We start from the raw sequence: 16,362 nt of genomic DNA, 5'->3' as shown, positions 1-16,362 counted from the left end.
TGGGATGCTATGGAAGATTCGAGAGAACCAGGTGGGATCAGATATCTGAAGGACAGTAGTCTGGTTTGGGGCCTTTGCTGAGGAGGAGCAGAGGAGAACACCAGGGGAGACACTTGGAGGATCCCACCCAAAGGGAAGATGGGTGGTTTCAGGGAGGAAGTGCAATACTTCCGAGTTAGCCAGTTTGTTTGCGATGCTCTTCAAGGGAAATTCGTCCTGGGAACTCAGCAGGGTGAGTAAGTTTAACACTCAACTACTACAGAAACGAGCTCCAACGTTAATGTGCACATTTTTTTTGCTGTTTGCTAAAGTTGAAATATTGGTAAATATACTTATTTGTAGTTATATGCCAGTGTACGACCTGTTATTTCCTGGCGGATGATAACTTTGCATGGGGCAGTATTTACACAGCATTCACCGCAATTAATGTTTCCTCGCCGGAACATTCCAACTTTCCCGATTGGTTCAACCTAACATGTACGATTATTGGATACATAAAGGTGGCTTTCTCACTGGCAACCAGAGTAGCTAACACGCCGAATATGTTAGGAGCCCGGTGAGAGGGTTACATTAGTAAGCCATTCAATAAAGTCCCTCATGTTAATTCATCCAAAGGATTAAAATGCATGAAATCCACGATGATTTGGCAGTATCTATTCAGAATTTGCTTGCCCACGAAAGATAGAGGATAGTAGTTCAAAGTCTTATTCTGGCTGGAGATCTGTGACTTGTGGTGCTCTGCAGAGATTGGTATTGGGACCTCTGCTGTTTGTGGTATGTATAAATGACTTGGATGAGAATGAGGATAATGTACTTTAGAACATCAAATGTAAAGGGAAGGTACAGTTAGAAGTGCAGAGGGATTTTGGAGCCCAAGTCCACAGGTTCCAAAAATTGGCCGCACAAGTTGATAGTGTGGCAAAGAAGGTATAAGACATTAGTCGAGGCATTGTGTTCAAAAGGCAGGAAGAGACACGTATGTAGCAGATTGAAAACTATGGTTAAGACTGCATATGGAGTGTTGCAGTCAATTCTAGTCACACCATTAGAGGAAGAATGTGGAAGTTAAGGGGAGAATTCAGAAGTTTACCAGAACTCTGCTTGGATTGGAGAGCTTGCAGTATAAGGAGAAGTTGGACAAATGAGGGTTGTTAGAGCACCAGAGGCGGGGGGGAGATCTGATAGAAATTCATAAAATTATGAGTTATAGATAGACAGCTGGTGTTCCCCCCCCCCAGGGTTAAAATATGTAAACAACAACACACATAAAATGCTGGTGGAACACAGCAGGCCAGGCAGCATCTATAGGTTCTATATCTATACTGTTGACGTTTCGGGCCGAGACCCTTACCCCCCAGCATTAAAATATTTAATACTAGAGGGTGTGCATTTAAAGAAGAGAAAGGGAAATTTGAAGAGATGTGTAAAGCAGGTTTTTTGTTTACACGGAGAGTGGGGGTCAGGAATGCACTACCATGGAATGATGGAGACAGATACAATAGAGGCATTTAAGAGTCTCTTAAAGGGGACATGAATATGCAGGGAATGGAGCTATATTAATCACGTGCTGACATAAGGGATTAGTGTCATTAGTTTAATTAGATTGACACAACATCATGGGCCAAAGGGCCTATTTCTGTTCTGCACTGCTTTATGTCCTACGTTCATTATAATAGACATCTTATTTCACACCAAGAAACTCTAACAGTGAATCAAGAATCATAAAATTTTTATGAACCAATTATTAAAAACAATGGGTAAATGCTTGGAGATTCCTTATAATTTCTTTTCACTGACCTTTCAAAGTTACGGCAAAGCTGGTGGCTTCCTTCCCCATGTATCTGTAGGGCAGTAGCTCTGGTGGATCAGTTCCAAACACACGTTTCACACGATCAACGGCATAACTGTAGATGGCATCTGTACTCAACCCCAGACAAGAAACTGGGTCCACTTTTGTAATGTAGTCCTATTGGACAGGTGTAAACATAAGACCAGAAGACATAGAAGCAGAATTAGGCCTTTTGGCCATTGAGTCTACTCCGCCACTCAATCTTGGCTGAATGCCAGTCTCCCGCCCTCTCCCTGTATCCCTTGAACCTTACTTTGCAAAATTTGACTGATTTTACTGAATATTTTGCTTATCTTACCTAAATTTCTATGGTCATCTGTTTTCTTCCTGATTGTAATTATATAAAGTGAAAAACCAATACTGTGCCCCAGTTTAGTTTTTAAAAGTAAAATTAGTGCACTTTTACTTGTTTCTATATTTTCTACATGAGTATCTCCCTGATTTTTGTAAAGCAAGTTCAAGCAGAAGGAGAAAGGAGAAGAGAAAAACTGGAGAGTATGTGCATGGATAGTTGAACTTGGAATCTTTTCCTACAAAGGAAATGCAATAAGAAAATTATTCGTCTTTAAAAAAAAACAGCAATTAAAGTTCAGATGAATTGCAGGCAATACAGTTCAGTAATAATACCGAGACCTTAAAGGTGGTGTAGTGTATTGACAGCGAGTAGGATGACACGGTGGGACACATCTGTTACATGAAGAGAATAGAAAACGATCGTGCCCTTTGGAATACAGAAGTTAAAAGGAGATTTGGTGAAGATATTGAAGATCATCAAGCGTATCTGTGATGTAGGAGTGGCAAAACTGAGTGTCCCCGAGTATGAAAATCAGAAACCTCATTAAAAGTACTGGCAAGACAACAATGGATCACATAAATTACTTCTTGTTTTTACAATTTGCCTTTTATTCACATGGAATATACTGTTTAGATGATGATGGAACATACAATCTGTAATATCGAAAAGAAAAAAATTACAGGACCGAAGGGTAAAACAGAAATCTGGGATTAATTGGACCCGCTATAGGTGACATGAGACAATTGGCCTGGGTTCTTATCATATTATTGTGTATGTCTGTGACTTTAGTCTTTAGCAGATCAGGTTTGCAAACTGCAAACCCCATTTCCAGAAAAGTTGGGATATTTTCCAAAATGCAATAAAAACAAAAATCTGTGATAGGTTAATTCACGTGAACCTTTATTTAACTGACAAAAGTACAAAGAAAAGATTTTCAATAGTTTTACTGACCAACTTAATTGTATTTTGTAAATATACACAAATTTAGAATTTGATGGCTGCAACACACTCAACAAAATTTGGGACAGAGGCATGTTTACCATTGTGTTACATCACCCTTCCTTTTAATAACACTTTTTAATCATTTTGGAACTGAGGATACTAATTGTAGTAGATTTGCAATTGGACATTTTGTCCATTCTTGCTTGATATAAGACTTCAGCTGCTCAACAGTCAGTGGTCTCCGTTGTCTGATTCTCCTCTTCATGATGTGCCATACATTTTCTATAGGAGATAGATCTGGACTGGCAGCAGGCCAGTCAAGCACACGCACTCTGTGTCTACAAAGCCACGCTGTTGTAGCCTATGCAGAATGTGGTCTGGCATTGTCCTGCTGAAATAAGCATGGACGTCCCGAGAAGAGATGTCGTCTCGATGGTAACATATGTCTCTCTAAAATCCTAATATACGCCTCAGAGTCAATGGTACTTTCACATACATGCAACTCACCCATACAGTGGGCACTGATGCACCCCCATACCATCACAGATGCTGGCTTTTGCACCTTTTGCTGATAACAATCAGGATGGTCGTTTTCATTTTTGGCTTGGAGAACTCGATGCCTGTTTTTTTCGAAAACTAGCTGAAATGTGGACTCATTTGACCACAGCACACAGTTCCACAGTCTTTCGGTCCATCTGAGATGAGCTCGGGCCCAGAGAACTTGCCGGTGTTTCTGTATAGAGTTGATGTATGGCTTCCTCCTTGCGTAATACAATTTCAAGTTGCATTTCTGGATGCAGCGACAGACTGTGTTAAGTGACAATGGTTTTCCAAAGTACTCCCGAGCCCATGTGGCTATAATTGTCACAGTAGCATGACGGTTTCTTAGGCAGTGCCGCCTGAGGGCGCGAAGATCATGCACATTCAACAGTGGTTTCCGACCTTGCCCTTTATGCTCTGAGATGTCTCAATTCTCTGAATCTTTTCACAATATTATGTACTGTAGGTGTTGAAAGACCTAAATTATCTGCAATCTTGCGTTGGGAAATGTTCCTTTTGAACTGACTAACAATTCTCTCATGAATTTTGGCACAAAGGGTGAGCCACGACCCATTTTTGCTTGCAAAGACTGAGCCTTTGATGGATGCTACTTTTGTACCCAGTCATGATACCTCATCTGCTACCAATTAGCCTGCTTATTGTGGAGTCTTCCAAACCGGTGTTACTTGAATATTTTATGCACTTTTCAATCTTATTTTAACTCTGTCCCAACTTTTGTTGAGTGTGTTGCAGCCATCAAATTCTAAATTTGTGTATATTTACAAAATACAATTACGTTAGTCAGTAAAACTATTGAAAATCTTTTCTTAGAGCAAACACGAGGAAATCTGCAGATGCTGGAAATTCAAACAACAATACACACAAAATGCTGGTAGAACACAGCAGGCTAGGCAGCATCTAGCCTAGATGCTGCCTAGCCTGCTGTGTTCTATCAGCACTTTGTGTGTGTTGTTTGAAAATCTTTTCTTTGTACTTTTGTCAGTTAAATAAGGGTTCATGTGAATTAACATATCACAGATTTTTGTTTTTATTGCATTTTGGAAAATATCCCAACTTTTCTGGAAATGGGGTTTGTATATGAGAATAGGATAAAACAAAAAATAATTCCAAGCAAGGCTCTAAATATAACCCAGAAATGAAATTCAGCATTGTAATGCACATTATTAATTGTATGTTGCAAGTTTCTACAATTTCTGAAGCATAACAACGTGTTGACACTTGTTTTTAAAGTGCTGTGAAGTTGAACTTCAACACTAACAACATTTTTTAATGAGGAGAGACAAAGTTCTGAATGTTACTCATTGTCTATCAACAGAAAGACGACCACTAGTTCAAAAAACCAGATCAGAAACACTGTATAAACTTATGCAGCTGTATTACAACTTCACACAAATATTGGGAATTCCACACATTTTATACAATTGGTGCCCTGGAAACATAGTGCACTGCATCCTTTGTGGTGGCTTGAAACATAAGTCCACAAAGAAAGGAGGGAGTCAGTTAATATGACAGTGACTTTCCACAGTGGTTTGCTCGAAGAAAATTTTGTCATTCATACCTACACAACACACTCCAACCCCTTTTATATACCCCTTTTAAAAATTCTCAACCTTGTTTTCAAATCTCTCGCTAAGCTCACGTCCCATGCAGGGCAGTGTCCTGGTGTCATGTACTATTTTTAATGCTCCGCTGAAGTATTTCAGAGCTTTTTTGTATATGTAAACAGCACTGAATAAATATAAGATGCTGTTGTCAATGGTGGATCATTCTCACTATTTAGACAAGCATTATTTTGGCCGACAGACCTCCCTTCCTATCAACGATGCAAGAGGTTAATGGGGAACACGGACCAGAGTCAAATCTTTCAGTAGATTTCATATTATGCTACTACGAAGTGCAAAAATTCAACTTAAATAACATCATGACTAGGTCATGGCTAGACTGAATTCCTGCTTCAGCAAGGACCTGGACTCATTGTAATTTGCTTATCGCCACAATAGGTCAATTCTAGATGCAATCTCAATGCCTCTCCGCACGGCTTTAGACCACCTGGACAACACAAACACCTATGTCAGGATGCTGATCATTGACTACAGGTCAGCATTAAGTAGCATCATTCCCACATTCCTGATTGAGAATATGCAGAACCTGGGACTCTGCACCTCCGTCTGCAATTGGATTCTAGACTTCCTAACCGGAAGACCACAGTCTGTGCAGATTGGTGACAATATTTCCTCATCACTGACAACCAACACTGGCACACCTCAGGGGTGTGTGCTTAGCCCACTGCTCTACTCTCTGTGTACACATGACCGTGTGGCTAGGATTAGCTCAAATACCATCTATAAATTTGCTGATAATACAATCATTAGACTCTCAGGTGGTGACGAGAGGACATAAAGGGGTGAGACATGCCAACTAGTGCAGTGGTGCTGCAGCAAAAACCTGGCACTTAATGTCAGTAAGACGAAAGAGCTGATTGCAGACTTCAGGAAGGGTAAGATGAAGGAACACATACCAATTCTCATAGAGGGATCAGAAGTGGAGAGAGTGAGCAGTTTCAAGTTCCTGGGTGTCAAGATCTCTGAGGATCTAATCTGGTCCCAACATATCGATGTAGTTATAAAGAAGGCAAGACAGCAGCTACACTTTATTAGGAGTTTGAAGAGATTTGGTGTGTCAACAAATACACTCAAAAACTTCTATAGTTGTACCATGGACAAGATTCTGACAGGCTGCATCACTGTCTGGTATGCACAGGACTGAAAGAAGCCTACAAAGTACCCAGAACATCTTCAGGGAGCAGTGACTCAGAAAGACAGCGTCCATTATTGAAGACCTCCAGCATCCAGGACATGCCTTTTTCTCATTGTTACCATCAAGGAGGAGGTACAGAAGCCTGAAGGCACACACTCAGCAATTCAGGAACAGCTTCTTCCTCTCTGCCATCCAATTCTGAATGGACATTAAATCTTTGGGCACTACCTCACATTTCTTAATATACAGTATTTCTGTTTTTGCACATTTTTAAACATTATTCAATATGCATATACTGTAATTGATTTCATTTTTGTTATTATTTTTTATTTTATTTAATTTCTTTCCTGTTCTATATTATGTATTGCATTGAATTGCCACTGCTAAGTTAACAAATTTCACTTCACATGCTGGTGATAATAAACCTGATTCGGATACCTGTGCATTGGCTAATTCCAGTACGTAAAACAGTCAATTTCTAGATAACATTAAAAAACAGTCAAAGGCTTTTAAAATATGTCCCATGCCTTGAGAAATATAACAGTTTTGAGAATGGATGCAATCAATGGAAAGGTGCAGAACGATTCACTTGATCTCATTATGTGCCAAGTTGGTGGGAAAGGCCAGATTTTTTGAACATTTACCAAGAAATCAGTACACAGACTACTGCATACAATAAAACCAGATACTTCCAGAGAACAATTATTTGCCATGCTATTTTGATTAATTTTTTGAAATTTAGGCTCATCAGATACATTTCAGAGAATCCTTGGTTAACCTACAGAATGTTATTGGGAATAAAGTTTCATTTTGTTCTTGATAATGGTCTCAATATTATTATCATTAATGCTAAGGTGACTCGGTCCTCTGAGATTACCAGGTACCATTGTATTTTAAATACTGCTATACAGTTAGCATTTGCCCTGCTTCCAATCAGTGGGAAGAGAATTCAATGATCTTGACCAATTCAGGTATTTCTACCATTCCTTTCTGTAGTATAGGATGTTTTTAACATATTATTCACATTTCTGAATGCAAAACAAACCCATAAAACCTACCTCATAATTTTTTGCTCTCCTTATTTTAAAAAATATGTATTTCTTATTGTGATTTATATTTTTTATTATGTATTGTACTATTGTACAAACAACAAATTTCAAGACATATGCCACTGATCACCTTTCGACCCAGGTGACTTCCAATGTTAAGTAACATTCTTCCTCTTTATATTCATAAATTCGTTTTCTTTTAATATCATCTTCACAAAGTTACTTTCTTTGTGAAGGTGGTTGTAAGCTATTAATTCAGTACTTTGCTTCTATATGAAGATATTTCCTTGGGTCTTTGTTAAGCACCACCAGATAATCCTTTACTATATTCATGATATTTTTCTTATAAAGTTTATTGCCTCCACTCCTGCCCTAACTTTTAAATTCCTTTCTATACATAACATAAACTCCTGTGTCTTATTATGATACATGTCACACTACCTTTAAACAGCAGATTAGAATACGATACTTTAACTTTTCCCGTCATAGGAAAACATCCATTTTCAAACTCCTCATAGAATGTTTTGCATTGCTTTGCTATTGCTTACACCTTAATTGCCACATCCAATTTATCTATGATGCATCCTACTTCAAATCATTGGAATTATCTTCTTTGGTCTTCCCATAATTATTATAAGTCAAGTTCTGAAGAGCTCAATAATAGGATGGTGATCACACAGCACTTGCCCAAATTAATTCATAAAAACAGAATTTAAATTGCTGAATTGGACTCAGGTTGACTGAGAGATATGTTTCAGTCTACACATTCTATACTTAGCATTATGCTATTCCGAAATTATACTCAGTTACTAAATGTTCTCATTGTTACTACCATTCATTTCTTTTATGCCATTGAATATTGCTCTCAATTTTTTTCCCATGTCTTCTCCTTTGTGTTAGGAGCTTACAATCAAGCCAAACAGATCTAGTCCTGGAAATACCTTTTAGTTTATAACAGCCCCTTTAACCATTACCCTTTCCTCTTTCCTCTTCCCTGTTTGGTAACCATTTTGGCCCTTGAATCAACCATGTCTTTATTAGTGCTGCTATCAAAATCACACAAGGAAGGGTAAACTGCAGCTTGTGGACTTTATCACTGATAAGATAACTGAATTACAAGGCAGTGTAAATGGAATACTAATTCATAATGTTAGAATCTATAAGCTTGCTTTCAAGAGTTTTCCATGAGAAGAAAACTCTAAAAACGACACTGCTCAATTATCACAGAACTTGAAAGTTCATTTGTGCAAAAATCCAGTGGCATGCATTAGCAAAGGAAAACACATGAGAAAATTTCTTTTTAATCACCTTTGCAAAATAAACAATCAATGTTTCAGGTCAAGATGTTGACCATTTATTTTCCCCCCACAGATGCTGCCTGACTTGCTTAGGTCCTCCAACATTTTGTGTGTGCTGCCCTGAAGTTTTAAGGAAGGCTTTTTCAAATAGGTCGAATTTCTCCATTGCATGTGACCAGCAACTGAATTAGAAACTCAAGTCTTCAGGTATTTTGAGTGCTGGTGACATTAAGTTCACTAATGATAATAATTAATTTCAGTTGAAATTAGAATAAGATTAAGTTTTTACACACCTTCTGAGGCCTAACCAGTGGTCATTTAAAGGGTTTCAGGTAAAAATAACTTATTTTTAGAATCAGTAGGGGGCATCCTTTTCTTGCCAATGTCCAGTACAATGCAGTAGAGTGAAGCTAGTTGAGGTTTGTTTCCCTCCAATAATATCTCTTTTCAAAATAACTTGTGAGCCAGCTTGGCTTGTAAACTGGTCAGTTCTTAAAAAGTTATTGCTAGTGACTGTGTCAGGAAATTTGATAATTACCTGCATAACATTGGTCTAATGTACATAAACCCTCTACCCAGTATGCTCATTTCAGAACATAACCCATAATCATATGAAGCATACCTTAAATAGCTGGCAGATAACTCCATCTAAAGTAGTCCAGTCAGTTGTTCCACTTACTTTAGTGGAACCAATGAAAAACTCTTGCTGTTTTGTGGTCTGTTTGGAAATAAACAAATAGTTGAGTTTTATATCTGTAAACTTCCTGCATTTTTAAACACATTTTCTGACAAATGTATTTGTTTAGCAACTGGAAATTAAATATGCAAAGAAAAAAGGTGGATCTACTTCAGAGTTCTAACTCATGAAGTTCACAACAGCTGCAAAAATATAAATTGAAACTCATGATCATTTATGCAAAAGATGTTTTTAGAATCAGGGAAAAGGAAGAAAAGGAAGGTTGTGGGATTGCTCATTTATCTCTGAGATAAGTAGAACTTTCTTTATACAGAGAGCTGTGGAGAGTTGTAGATGTTCACCCACTAAGTACATTCAAGGTTCAGAATCAGAGACTTTCCAATACTTGAGAAAGCAAATTGGAAAATGATGCACGAGTGAGTTATCAAACACTGGATGAGACTTGGAGAGACAAGATAAGGTATTTTCTCAACATGTCTAAATATAAGTTTGCATAGATACAAGTTCCTCAACATTACAATGAGAAGTTACACTAAGAGACATGCACATAGTGCGGTAATGTTGTTATGGTGCTTTCCATATTATACAGGGACTTGCTATTAAAAAAAAACTACAAATGAACCATGGATATTGTTCATTCTACCAGCATGGCAGAGGCTAAGAAATTTCCTCCATCTCCAACAAACAGAGTTAAAATGGTTTACACAGGGACCCAAAGCTCACATTGTAGTACAATGTGATACATTTAGAACCATGCAAAATAGACAGGTGTTGCACTTGAGAAGTATGCACTCATGTAAGTCAAGGGATGACCTTGAAATGGGTTTAGAAGAAGACAACTATATTTGCATGAGAGGTGGAGTAACAGTCATGGATGGTCATGTTGCTGGGGTAAATAAATAGACCAGGGCATGATACTGGGTAGAGATCAAATGAAGTATGTAGCAGTAAGGTTGTATTGGTAAAAGGAGTGGGTGCAGTTGGCAGATGGGAAAAAAATGAAAAGTAAAAGTTTTATCCTGATGGAAGACCAGATGTTGGACTCGAGTACAACAGAACAAGTAAGGCTAGTCCCATTTAAATAATGACAAATCATACCTTAATTATCCTATTAACAACTACTTCTATGTATATGAACTACTTCAGTCATGCTAAACACTGCTCATTATACGTTTGACATTATTGCACAGAGCTGATAATCTCTGAGAATTCTACTGTATTCTCTACATTGGTGTGACCTGATGTGGACTGGGGGCTTGCTTTGTTGAGCACCTCTGCTCCATCCATAACATGCAGGATTTCCCAGTGGCCAATCATTTCAATTTCTATCCCAATTCACTTTCTGACTTGCTGGTCCATGGCCTTCTCTTCTGCCACAATTTGGTAGGAGGAGCAACACCATGTATTCTGTCATGGCATGAACATCTATTTCTACAACTTTCAATAATCTTTCCTACCCCTCCCCCTTCCCTCTTCTTTAACTTCCTACTCTTGCCTCTTAACTTTTCTCTTCAGCTGCCCACCAACTCCTCCAAGTGCCCTTTCTCCTTCGCTTTCTTCTATGATCCATCTCTCCACTCCTATCAGATTCATTGTTCCCCTGCCCTTTGCCTTTCCTACCTATCAACTCCCAGATTCTTACTTCACCCTCCTCTCACCTGGCTTCACCTATCATTTGCTAGCTTGTCCTTCTCTCCTTCTCCTCACATTCTAATTCTGTCTTCTTCCCCTTTCTTTTCCAGTTCTGAAGAAGGGTCTTGGCCCAAGACATCAACTGCTTATTCACTTCCATAACTGTTGTCTGAACTGCTGTGCTCCAGCAACATTTTGTGTGAATCTCTGAGAATTTGCATGTTCTGCCAACCAGAAACATCAAGCAAATTCATGGCTTTCATTTGAAACATCTGCCAAACTCTGCGTTGCCCTACTTAAATCAAAAAAGGTTAGGTCAATTGTTTGTGCAAAAGCATCCTACCAAACTGGTAGACCCTCTAGCTAACCATAATGTCTTCAGCTGACATTAACCAGTTTGATTTTGTCATCAGTTTTCAGGGAGTTCTTCAATAGTTCATATTAGTATCATTCTTATACAATAATCACATGTAATGAGGTACATAAGGAGACTGACGAAGGCAAGAGTGTAAATGTTATCTATAGGGACTTCAGTAAATCAGTTGCATAATAGGCTGGTCCTCAAGATGAAGTCACATGGATTCCAATGTGAGCTTGCTAATTGAAGCCAAAATTAGGGTGGTGATAGGAGGCAGAGGGTGTTGGTGTAAGGGCACTTTTTTTGATTCAGTCTATGATCAATAATGTACTAAAAGGATCTATTTTGGGAACTTTATTGTTGGTAATATAAATTAACAATCTGTATTTGAAAGTAAGAAATGCTATTATTAACTGTATGGCTGACATGAAAATGAATGGTGTCGATAATGAAGAAGATGGTTCACATCTACAGCATGGTAGAGATCAGATAGAAAGTTGTGTGGAGGATCTAATCCTGACTGGTGTGAAGTGATGCACTTTTGGAGATCAAATAGAGGTAGAACATACGCAGCAAATGGCCAGAGGTTAAGGAATGTTGATGAACTGAGATATGTTTGCTTTCGCAGTTTGGCGCATAGGGAGGTATAGGCATTGGCGTAAAGGGAGGTAATTGTGGTAACTTTACCGAACAATAGATAGTCCACACATAGTCCTGCGTACAGTGTTGGTTGCCACACTATAGAATGTGATTCAACTAGAGAATGCAGAATGCTGCCTGGACTGGAGGACTTCAGCTACGTGGAGAAACTGGATAGATAGGGTTTGTTTTCCCTGGAGGGAAAGAGGCTGAGAGACGATCTGGTGGAGATATGTAGAATTATTAGCAGCATAGGTAGGGTCAATAGATAATTCTTCTCCACGCAGTAGACACTATCAAAAGAGGTGTGAGGAGAGAGGAAGAAGTCTTAAAAGGAATGTGAGAGGAAAGTTTATTTAAAAAGAGTGGTTGATAAGTGGAATATGCTGCCAGAGGAGGTGGTGGGATCAAGTAAAATCACTATGCTTAAGAATCATTTAAATAGGCAAGGCATAGAAGTTATGAACCTAATGCAAGCTAATAGTTTTAACGTGAGCAAAAAGATCAACATGGGCCTGACAGGCCAAATGGCTTGAAGTAAAACTTGACTGAAATGATGCTAAATACTTGTGATTGGCTGGGGAGAAAAAAAAGAGCACTTTTTGCTCAATTAAATTGTCTAATTTTAACTGTGGCTGGAACTATGGAAGGGTACATCCCAACTTTTCTTTATAATGAGAAAGACGGAACTGTGCAAGGCCGAAGGGTTTGGCTGCATAGGTATGTGACTCATTGAAACAGATAAACAAAAAGAAAACAGAGAACTTTGACATTAACTGCAAGGGGCTGAAACACAAAGGGAGGGAAGTGTTGCTTCGGTTGTATTATTCTCTGGTCAGACACTGTCTGAAGTATTATTTTGATTTTGGCAATGCTCCTCATATGAGGATATTTAAAAAGAAAATTCATCAGAAATATGAGGGCTTTCAAAGTACTAAAATCTGCAGACAGGTTGTTTAAACTTGGAATCCATTTCCTCTCCCTCTATGAGGCTCTGCTTAATCTTTGCCAGTAGGACTCACATCCCTTAGTGCAGCCAGCAAACAAAGCTCCTCCAATTGACCAATCGGTGATCTATTGGCACCTCCATGCATCTTAGTGTTCAGCTGGCCTCACTGGCAGAACCCCAGTCTGAAACAGAGGAACCATTCTTCTATCTCTAGTCCGCAGTATTATCCCTTTACAAAAAAATGTTTGTGGATAACGGAGAATACAAGATTTTGCCTTGTACTCATGAATGTTCAACACTGAACCCAAATTATCTTCATATTAATATCTAACTTACTTCATTACAAATCTGCTCTTCAGTCAGCAGGACTACAATTAGAACATTTCGTTCTTCCTTCGAGGAAGAGCTGGTCACCCCATCCATTGGAGATGTATCTGAATTAGAAAAGGAGGAAAATAATGTAACAAGCCTGAACAGGTCCAAAGCTTCATCATAATTTTCTCATAAATAATTCTTCATCTTGTTTATATATAGGAATAAGAAAATATTCTTTCTACAGAAGTTGCCACTAAAATCAAACCAATTTATTAAAGTTGGCTTAAAATGTTCACAACCGAATATCATCAATTGAATTATAAACTGCACCACTAATTAAAATAGTATAGTGTCTGCTGTGCTGTTTCTAATTTAAAATTGAAAATTGATTTAATTTTCAAGTGTTAATGCTATAATGCACACAAAAGTCAACACAGAGTGTGGTGCAGTTCCTTAGGGATAATGAGACAATGGCAGATCATTTCTCTCCCATTTCAAATGCAGCCAAATAATCTAAAGTATTTATTTTTGCTTTGAAATGAAAAGAAAATGTCTGTCTTTTCCATTTTAGTACAAATAGAGAAATTATACATTTCACCCCCACAGTAACTAAATTTAGTCTGATTTCTTCTGCACACAGGCACACATTACTGCTGTCATCGATTCCAATACTCAACACCAGGAAAGACAGAGCTGTTTTGTTTTGCTCTGGTATTCTTTCCATGTATTTAATGTTCAAATTATTTATTCCAAGAAAAATAAGAGTACAACTTACAAGAAAAACAGCAGCAACTATATCAAACCACTAATTTATAGAGTTCTTGGTAAAAGGTATTTGTCAGGCCACTAAAAACATGGGGTTTCATTGATGGCGCCTGTTGCAGTGAAAAACACCAAATCTAAGTACTGACTAAGTGCAAATTTCCACCAGAAGTGTTTAGAGCATACATCAAAATAACTATTACATCAATTTATTGGCATGAATTGAACACATATTTATACCTCTAAGATAGATTTAGAATGATACACTGAGAGAAATAAATCTGATAAATCTGTGTAAGTGTTTTTCTCTCACCAGGAATAACTCTGCCCAATCTCATTCTGTTACACAGTTCTTATATAATTGCAAAAATCAAGGTTCAATCCAACTCTTTTTTGATACATAAAACAAAAATAAAAGCCTACAATTCTGCAGCATTAGCATTTACAGCAAGGTTAGTTTTGTGTATTCAAAATAAAAATAAATTAGGCAATATTCTTATAAAATTAAGAATGTTTCCGCTGCATTATTTACACTTTCAATTGCTGACCCCTCAATAAGGAACAAATTCACTTCTGAATGGACTGATAGCAAAGCAACATGCATAAAGGAACTCAGTCCTAGAAACACATATTTGTCCTAGAAGCACTGCCCAGTAATAACATGAAGGTGGCAATTAAGAGGAAAGAACTGGAGGTTTTAATACAGATGGCTAAATCTTTGATCCATCCATTCAATTATGACGAGAATCAGGTGGGTTTTATTATGGATGTGCACCTCAGGTTGTTTCACTGCGTTGAACCTTACCTCATCACACTGCCTGGAATCATCAGCCATGGTAACCTCCCCTCTCCCACCCCACCACCCGTACTTACCTGTCTGACTCTGGCAAGTCTACCCCAAGTGGCCAGCAGTACATTCAGCCCAGAAATACCAAAAAACAAACCTTTGTTCAGAAGCATTTAAACATCTGCATCAGGCACGCCGCACTTTATGGGTACGTGTTTCAGAAGACGTCTCTCAGCAACAGTGTTCCTTAGACTCGTGCAAAGGCATGCTTGTTCTGGAGGGTGACCTACAACAGCTGTACCTTTAATAAAATGACCTAATTTTTTGGATGTTTCTCCAAAGGGACATGATACCGGGAAATATGTTGTCCCTTGCTTGCCTGATGTGGAAACTGAGTAATTAGTTCAAGGCTGATTCGCTGAAGGAAGTGCCTTATTGAATTTCCTGAGTGGCACAATTCAATCCAAAAATAGTCACAATTGTGAGTTCCACTTTGAAAGTCAGTGACCCTTCATCAAGCCTCATCGATAAACCCGCACTACAAGACTAAATTTCCAGGTCAAAAGTCTCGTCGAGAGATAACAAATGAGAAGATTTCACAATTTCAACCCTAATTATTTTGTAATGGCTTATACAAATGGAATTCCTCCTTATTCTTGCTTAAATCATTACAAATACACACTTGACAAAATGCATTCTGCTTGTACAAGGGGAGGTTTTTCTCAGTTCATAGATAGGGAAGCAGAAACATCTGGGCATTGATAGTACGAAAATTAGTTGCATTGAAGTACAAGGATTTATCGTAGTTCACACCAATTTCTTCCTCTAAATTAAACAGCAGTTTGAATTTGTTGATTTCCAGTGTGTTCTCCCAACCGAGTCAATGTTGCAATACCTAGTGTGTCCAGGTGATTTAATGAAAGCTACCCTTCTACACCCCGTTGAACGGAGACAAAAGATACTAGGCAACTATTAAGAGAATCCCCACGAACAGGTATTTATGACACTTACAGTAAATGTGAAGTCAAGTGATTGCGCCTTTGAACCCAATCATGCAGGTATCACTGTCTGATGGTGGGGGTATTGATTAATTATGAGAAAGTCCCATGAAAGACTAACTAAAAATAGAGGCTGACTGGAATCTAAGCAATAGTCCAGTCAATCAAACGTCCATTATAGAATTCATATATATTTCTAATTTGTATAATATAATTGAAAGACACAGATCTGAGAATAGTATGAGTTGTATTTAAGATTACCTTGGTCAACAGAATCTGTAAGACTGAGACTGAACGAATGAGCTAAGGAGAGCCCTAATGATCGCCGAGGAGAGGACGTGGCAGAAGATAATGTTGCAGCCTGTGGAGCTCCCGTGCCTGTATCTGCTTTAAGACGGTCATTTTCCAGTTTCAATGCTTCAATTTCCACCTACAAAGACAACATGATTCAGTAGAAATGTCCACCTAGGGTTT

The 16,362-nt window shown here is 38.3% G+C and overlaps 1 protein-coding gene across 2 annotated transcripts in view; it reads right to left on the bottom strand.

Moving 5' to 3' along the window:
• Positions 1 to 16,362, bottom strand: part of LOC132381196 (neuron navigator 1-like) — a 752,075-nt gene that overhangs the window by 162,030 nt on the left and 573,683 nt on the right. For both annotated transcript variants that reach the window (XM_059950487.1, XM_059950488.1), the window contains 4 exons: positions 16,150 to 16,318; positions 13,363 to 13,460; positions 9,374 to 9,469; positions 1,798 to 1,966 (listed from right to left, as the gene is read on the bottom strand). In XM_059950487.1, the coding sequence (XP_059806470.1) occupies positions 1,798 to 1,966; positions 9,374 to 9,469; positions 13,363 to 13,460; positions 16,150 to 16,318 (532 nt within the window). The remainder of the gene's footprint in view (positions 1 to 1,797; positions 1,967 to 9,373; positions 9,470 to 13,362; positions 13,461 to 16,149; positions 16,319 to 16,362) is intronic.

Source organism: Hypanus sabinus, chromosome 25, assembly GCF_030144855.1.
Source record: "Hypanus sabinus isolate sHypSab1 chromosome 25, sHypSab1.hap1, whole genome shotgun sequence".
NCBI lineage: Eukaryota > Metazoa > Chordata > Chondrichthyes > Myliobatiformes > Dasyatidae > Hypanus > Hypanus sabinus.
The sequence above is the reverse complement of the archived record's forward strand: the minus strand, read 5'-3'. Positions and strand labels throughout refer to the sequence as shown.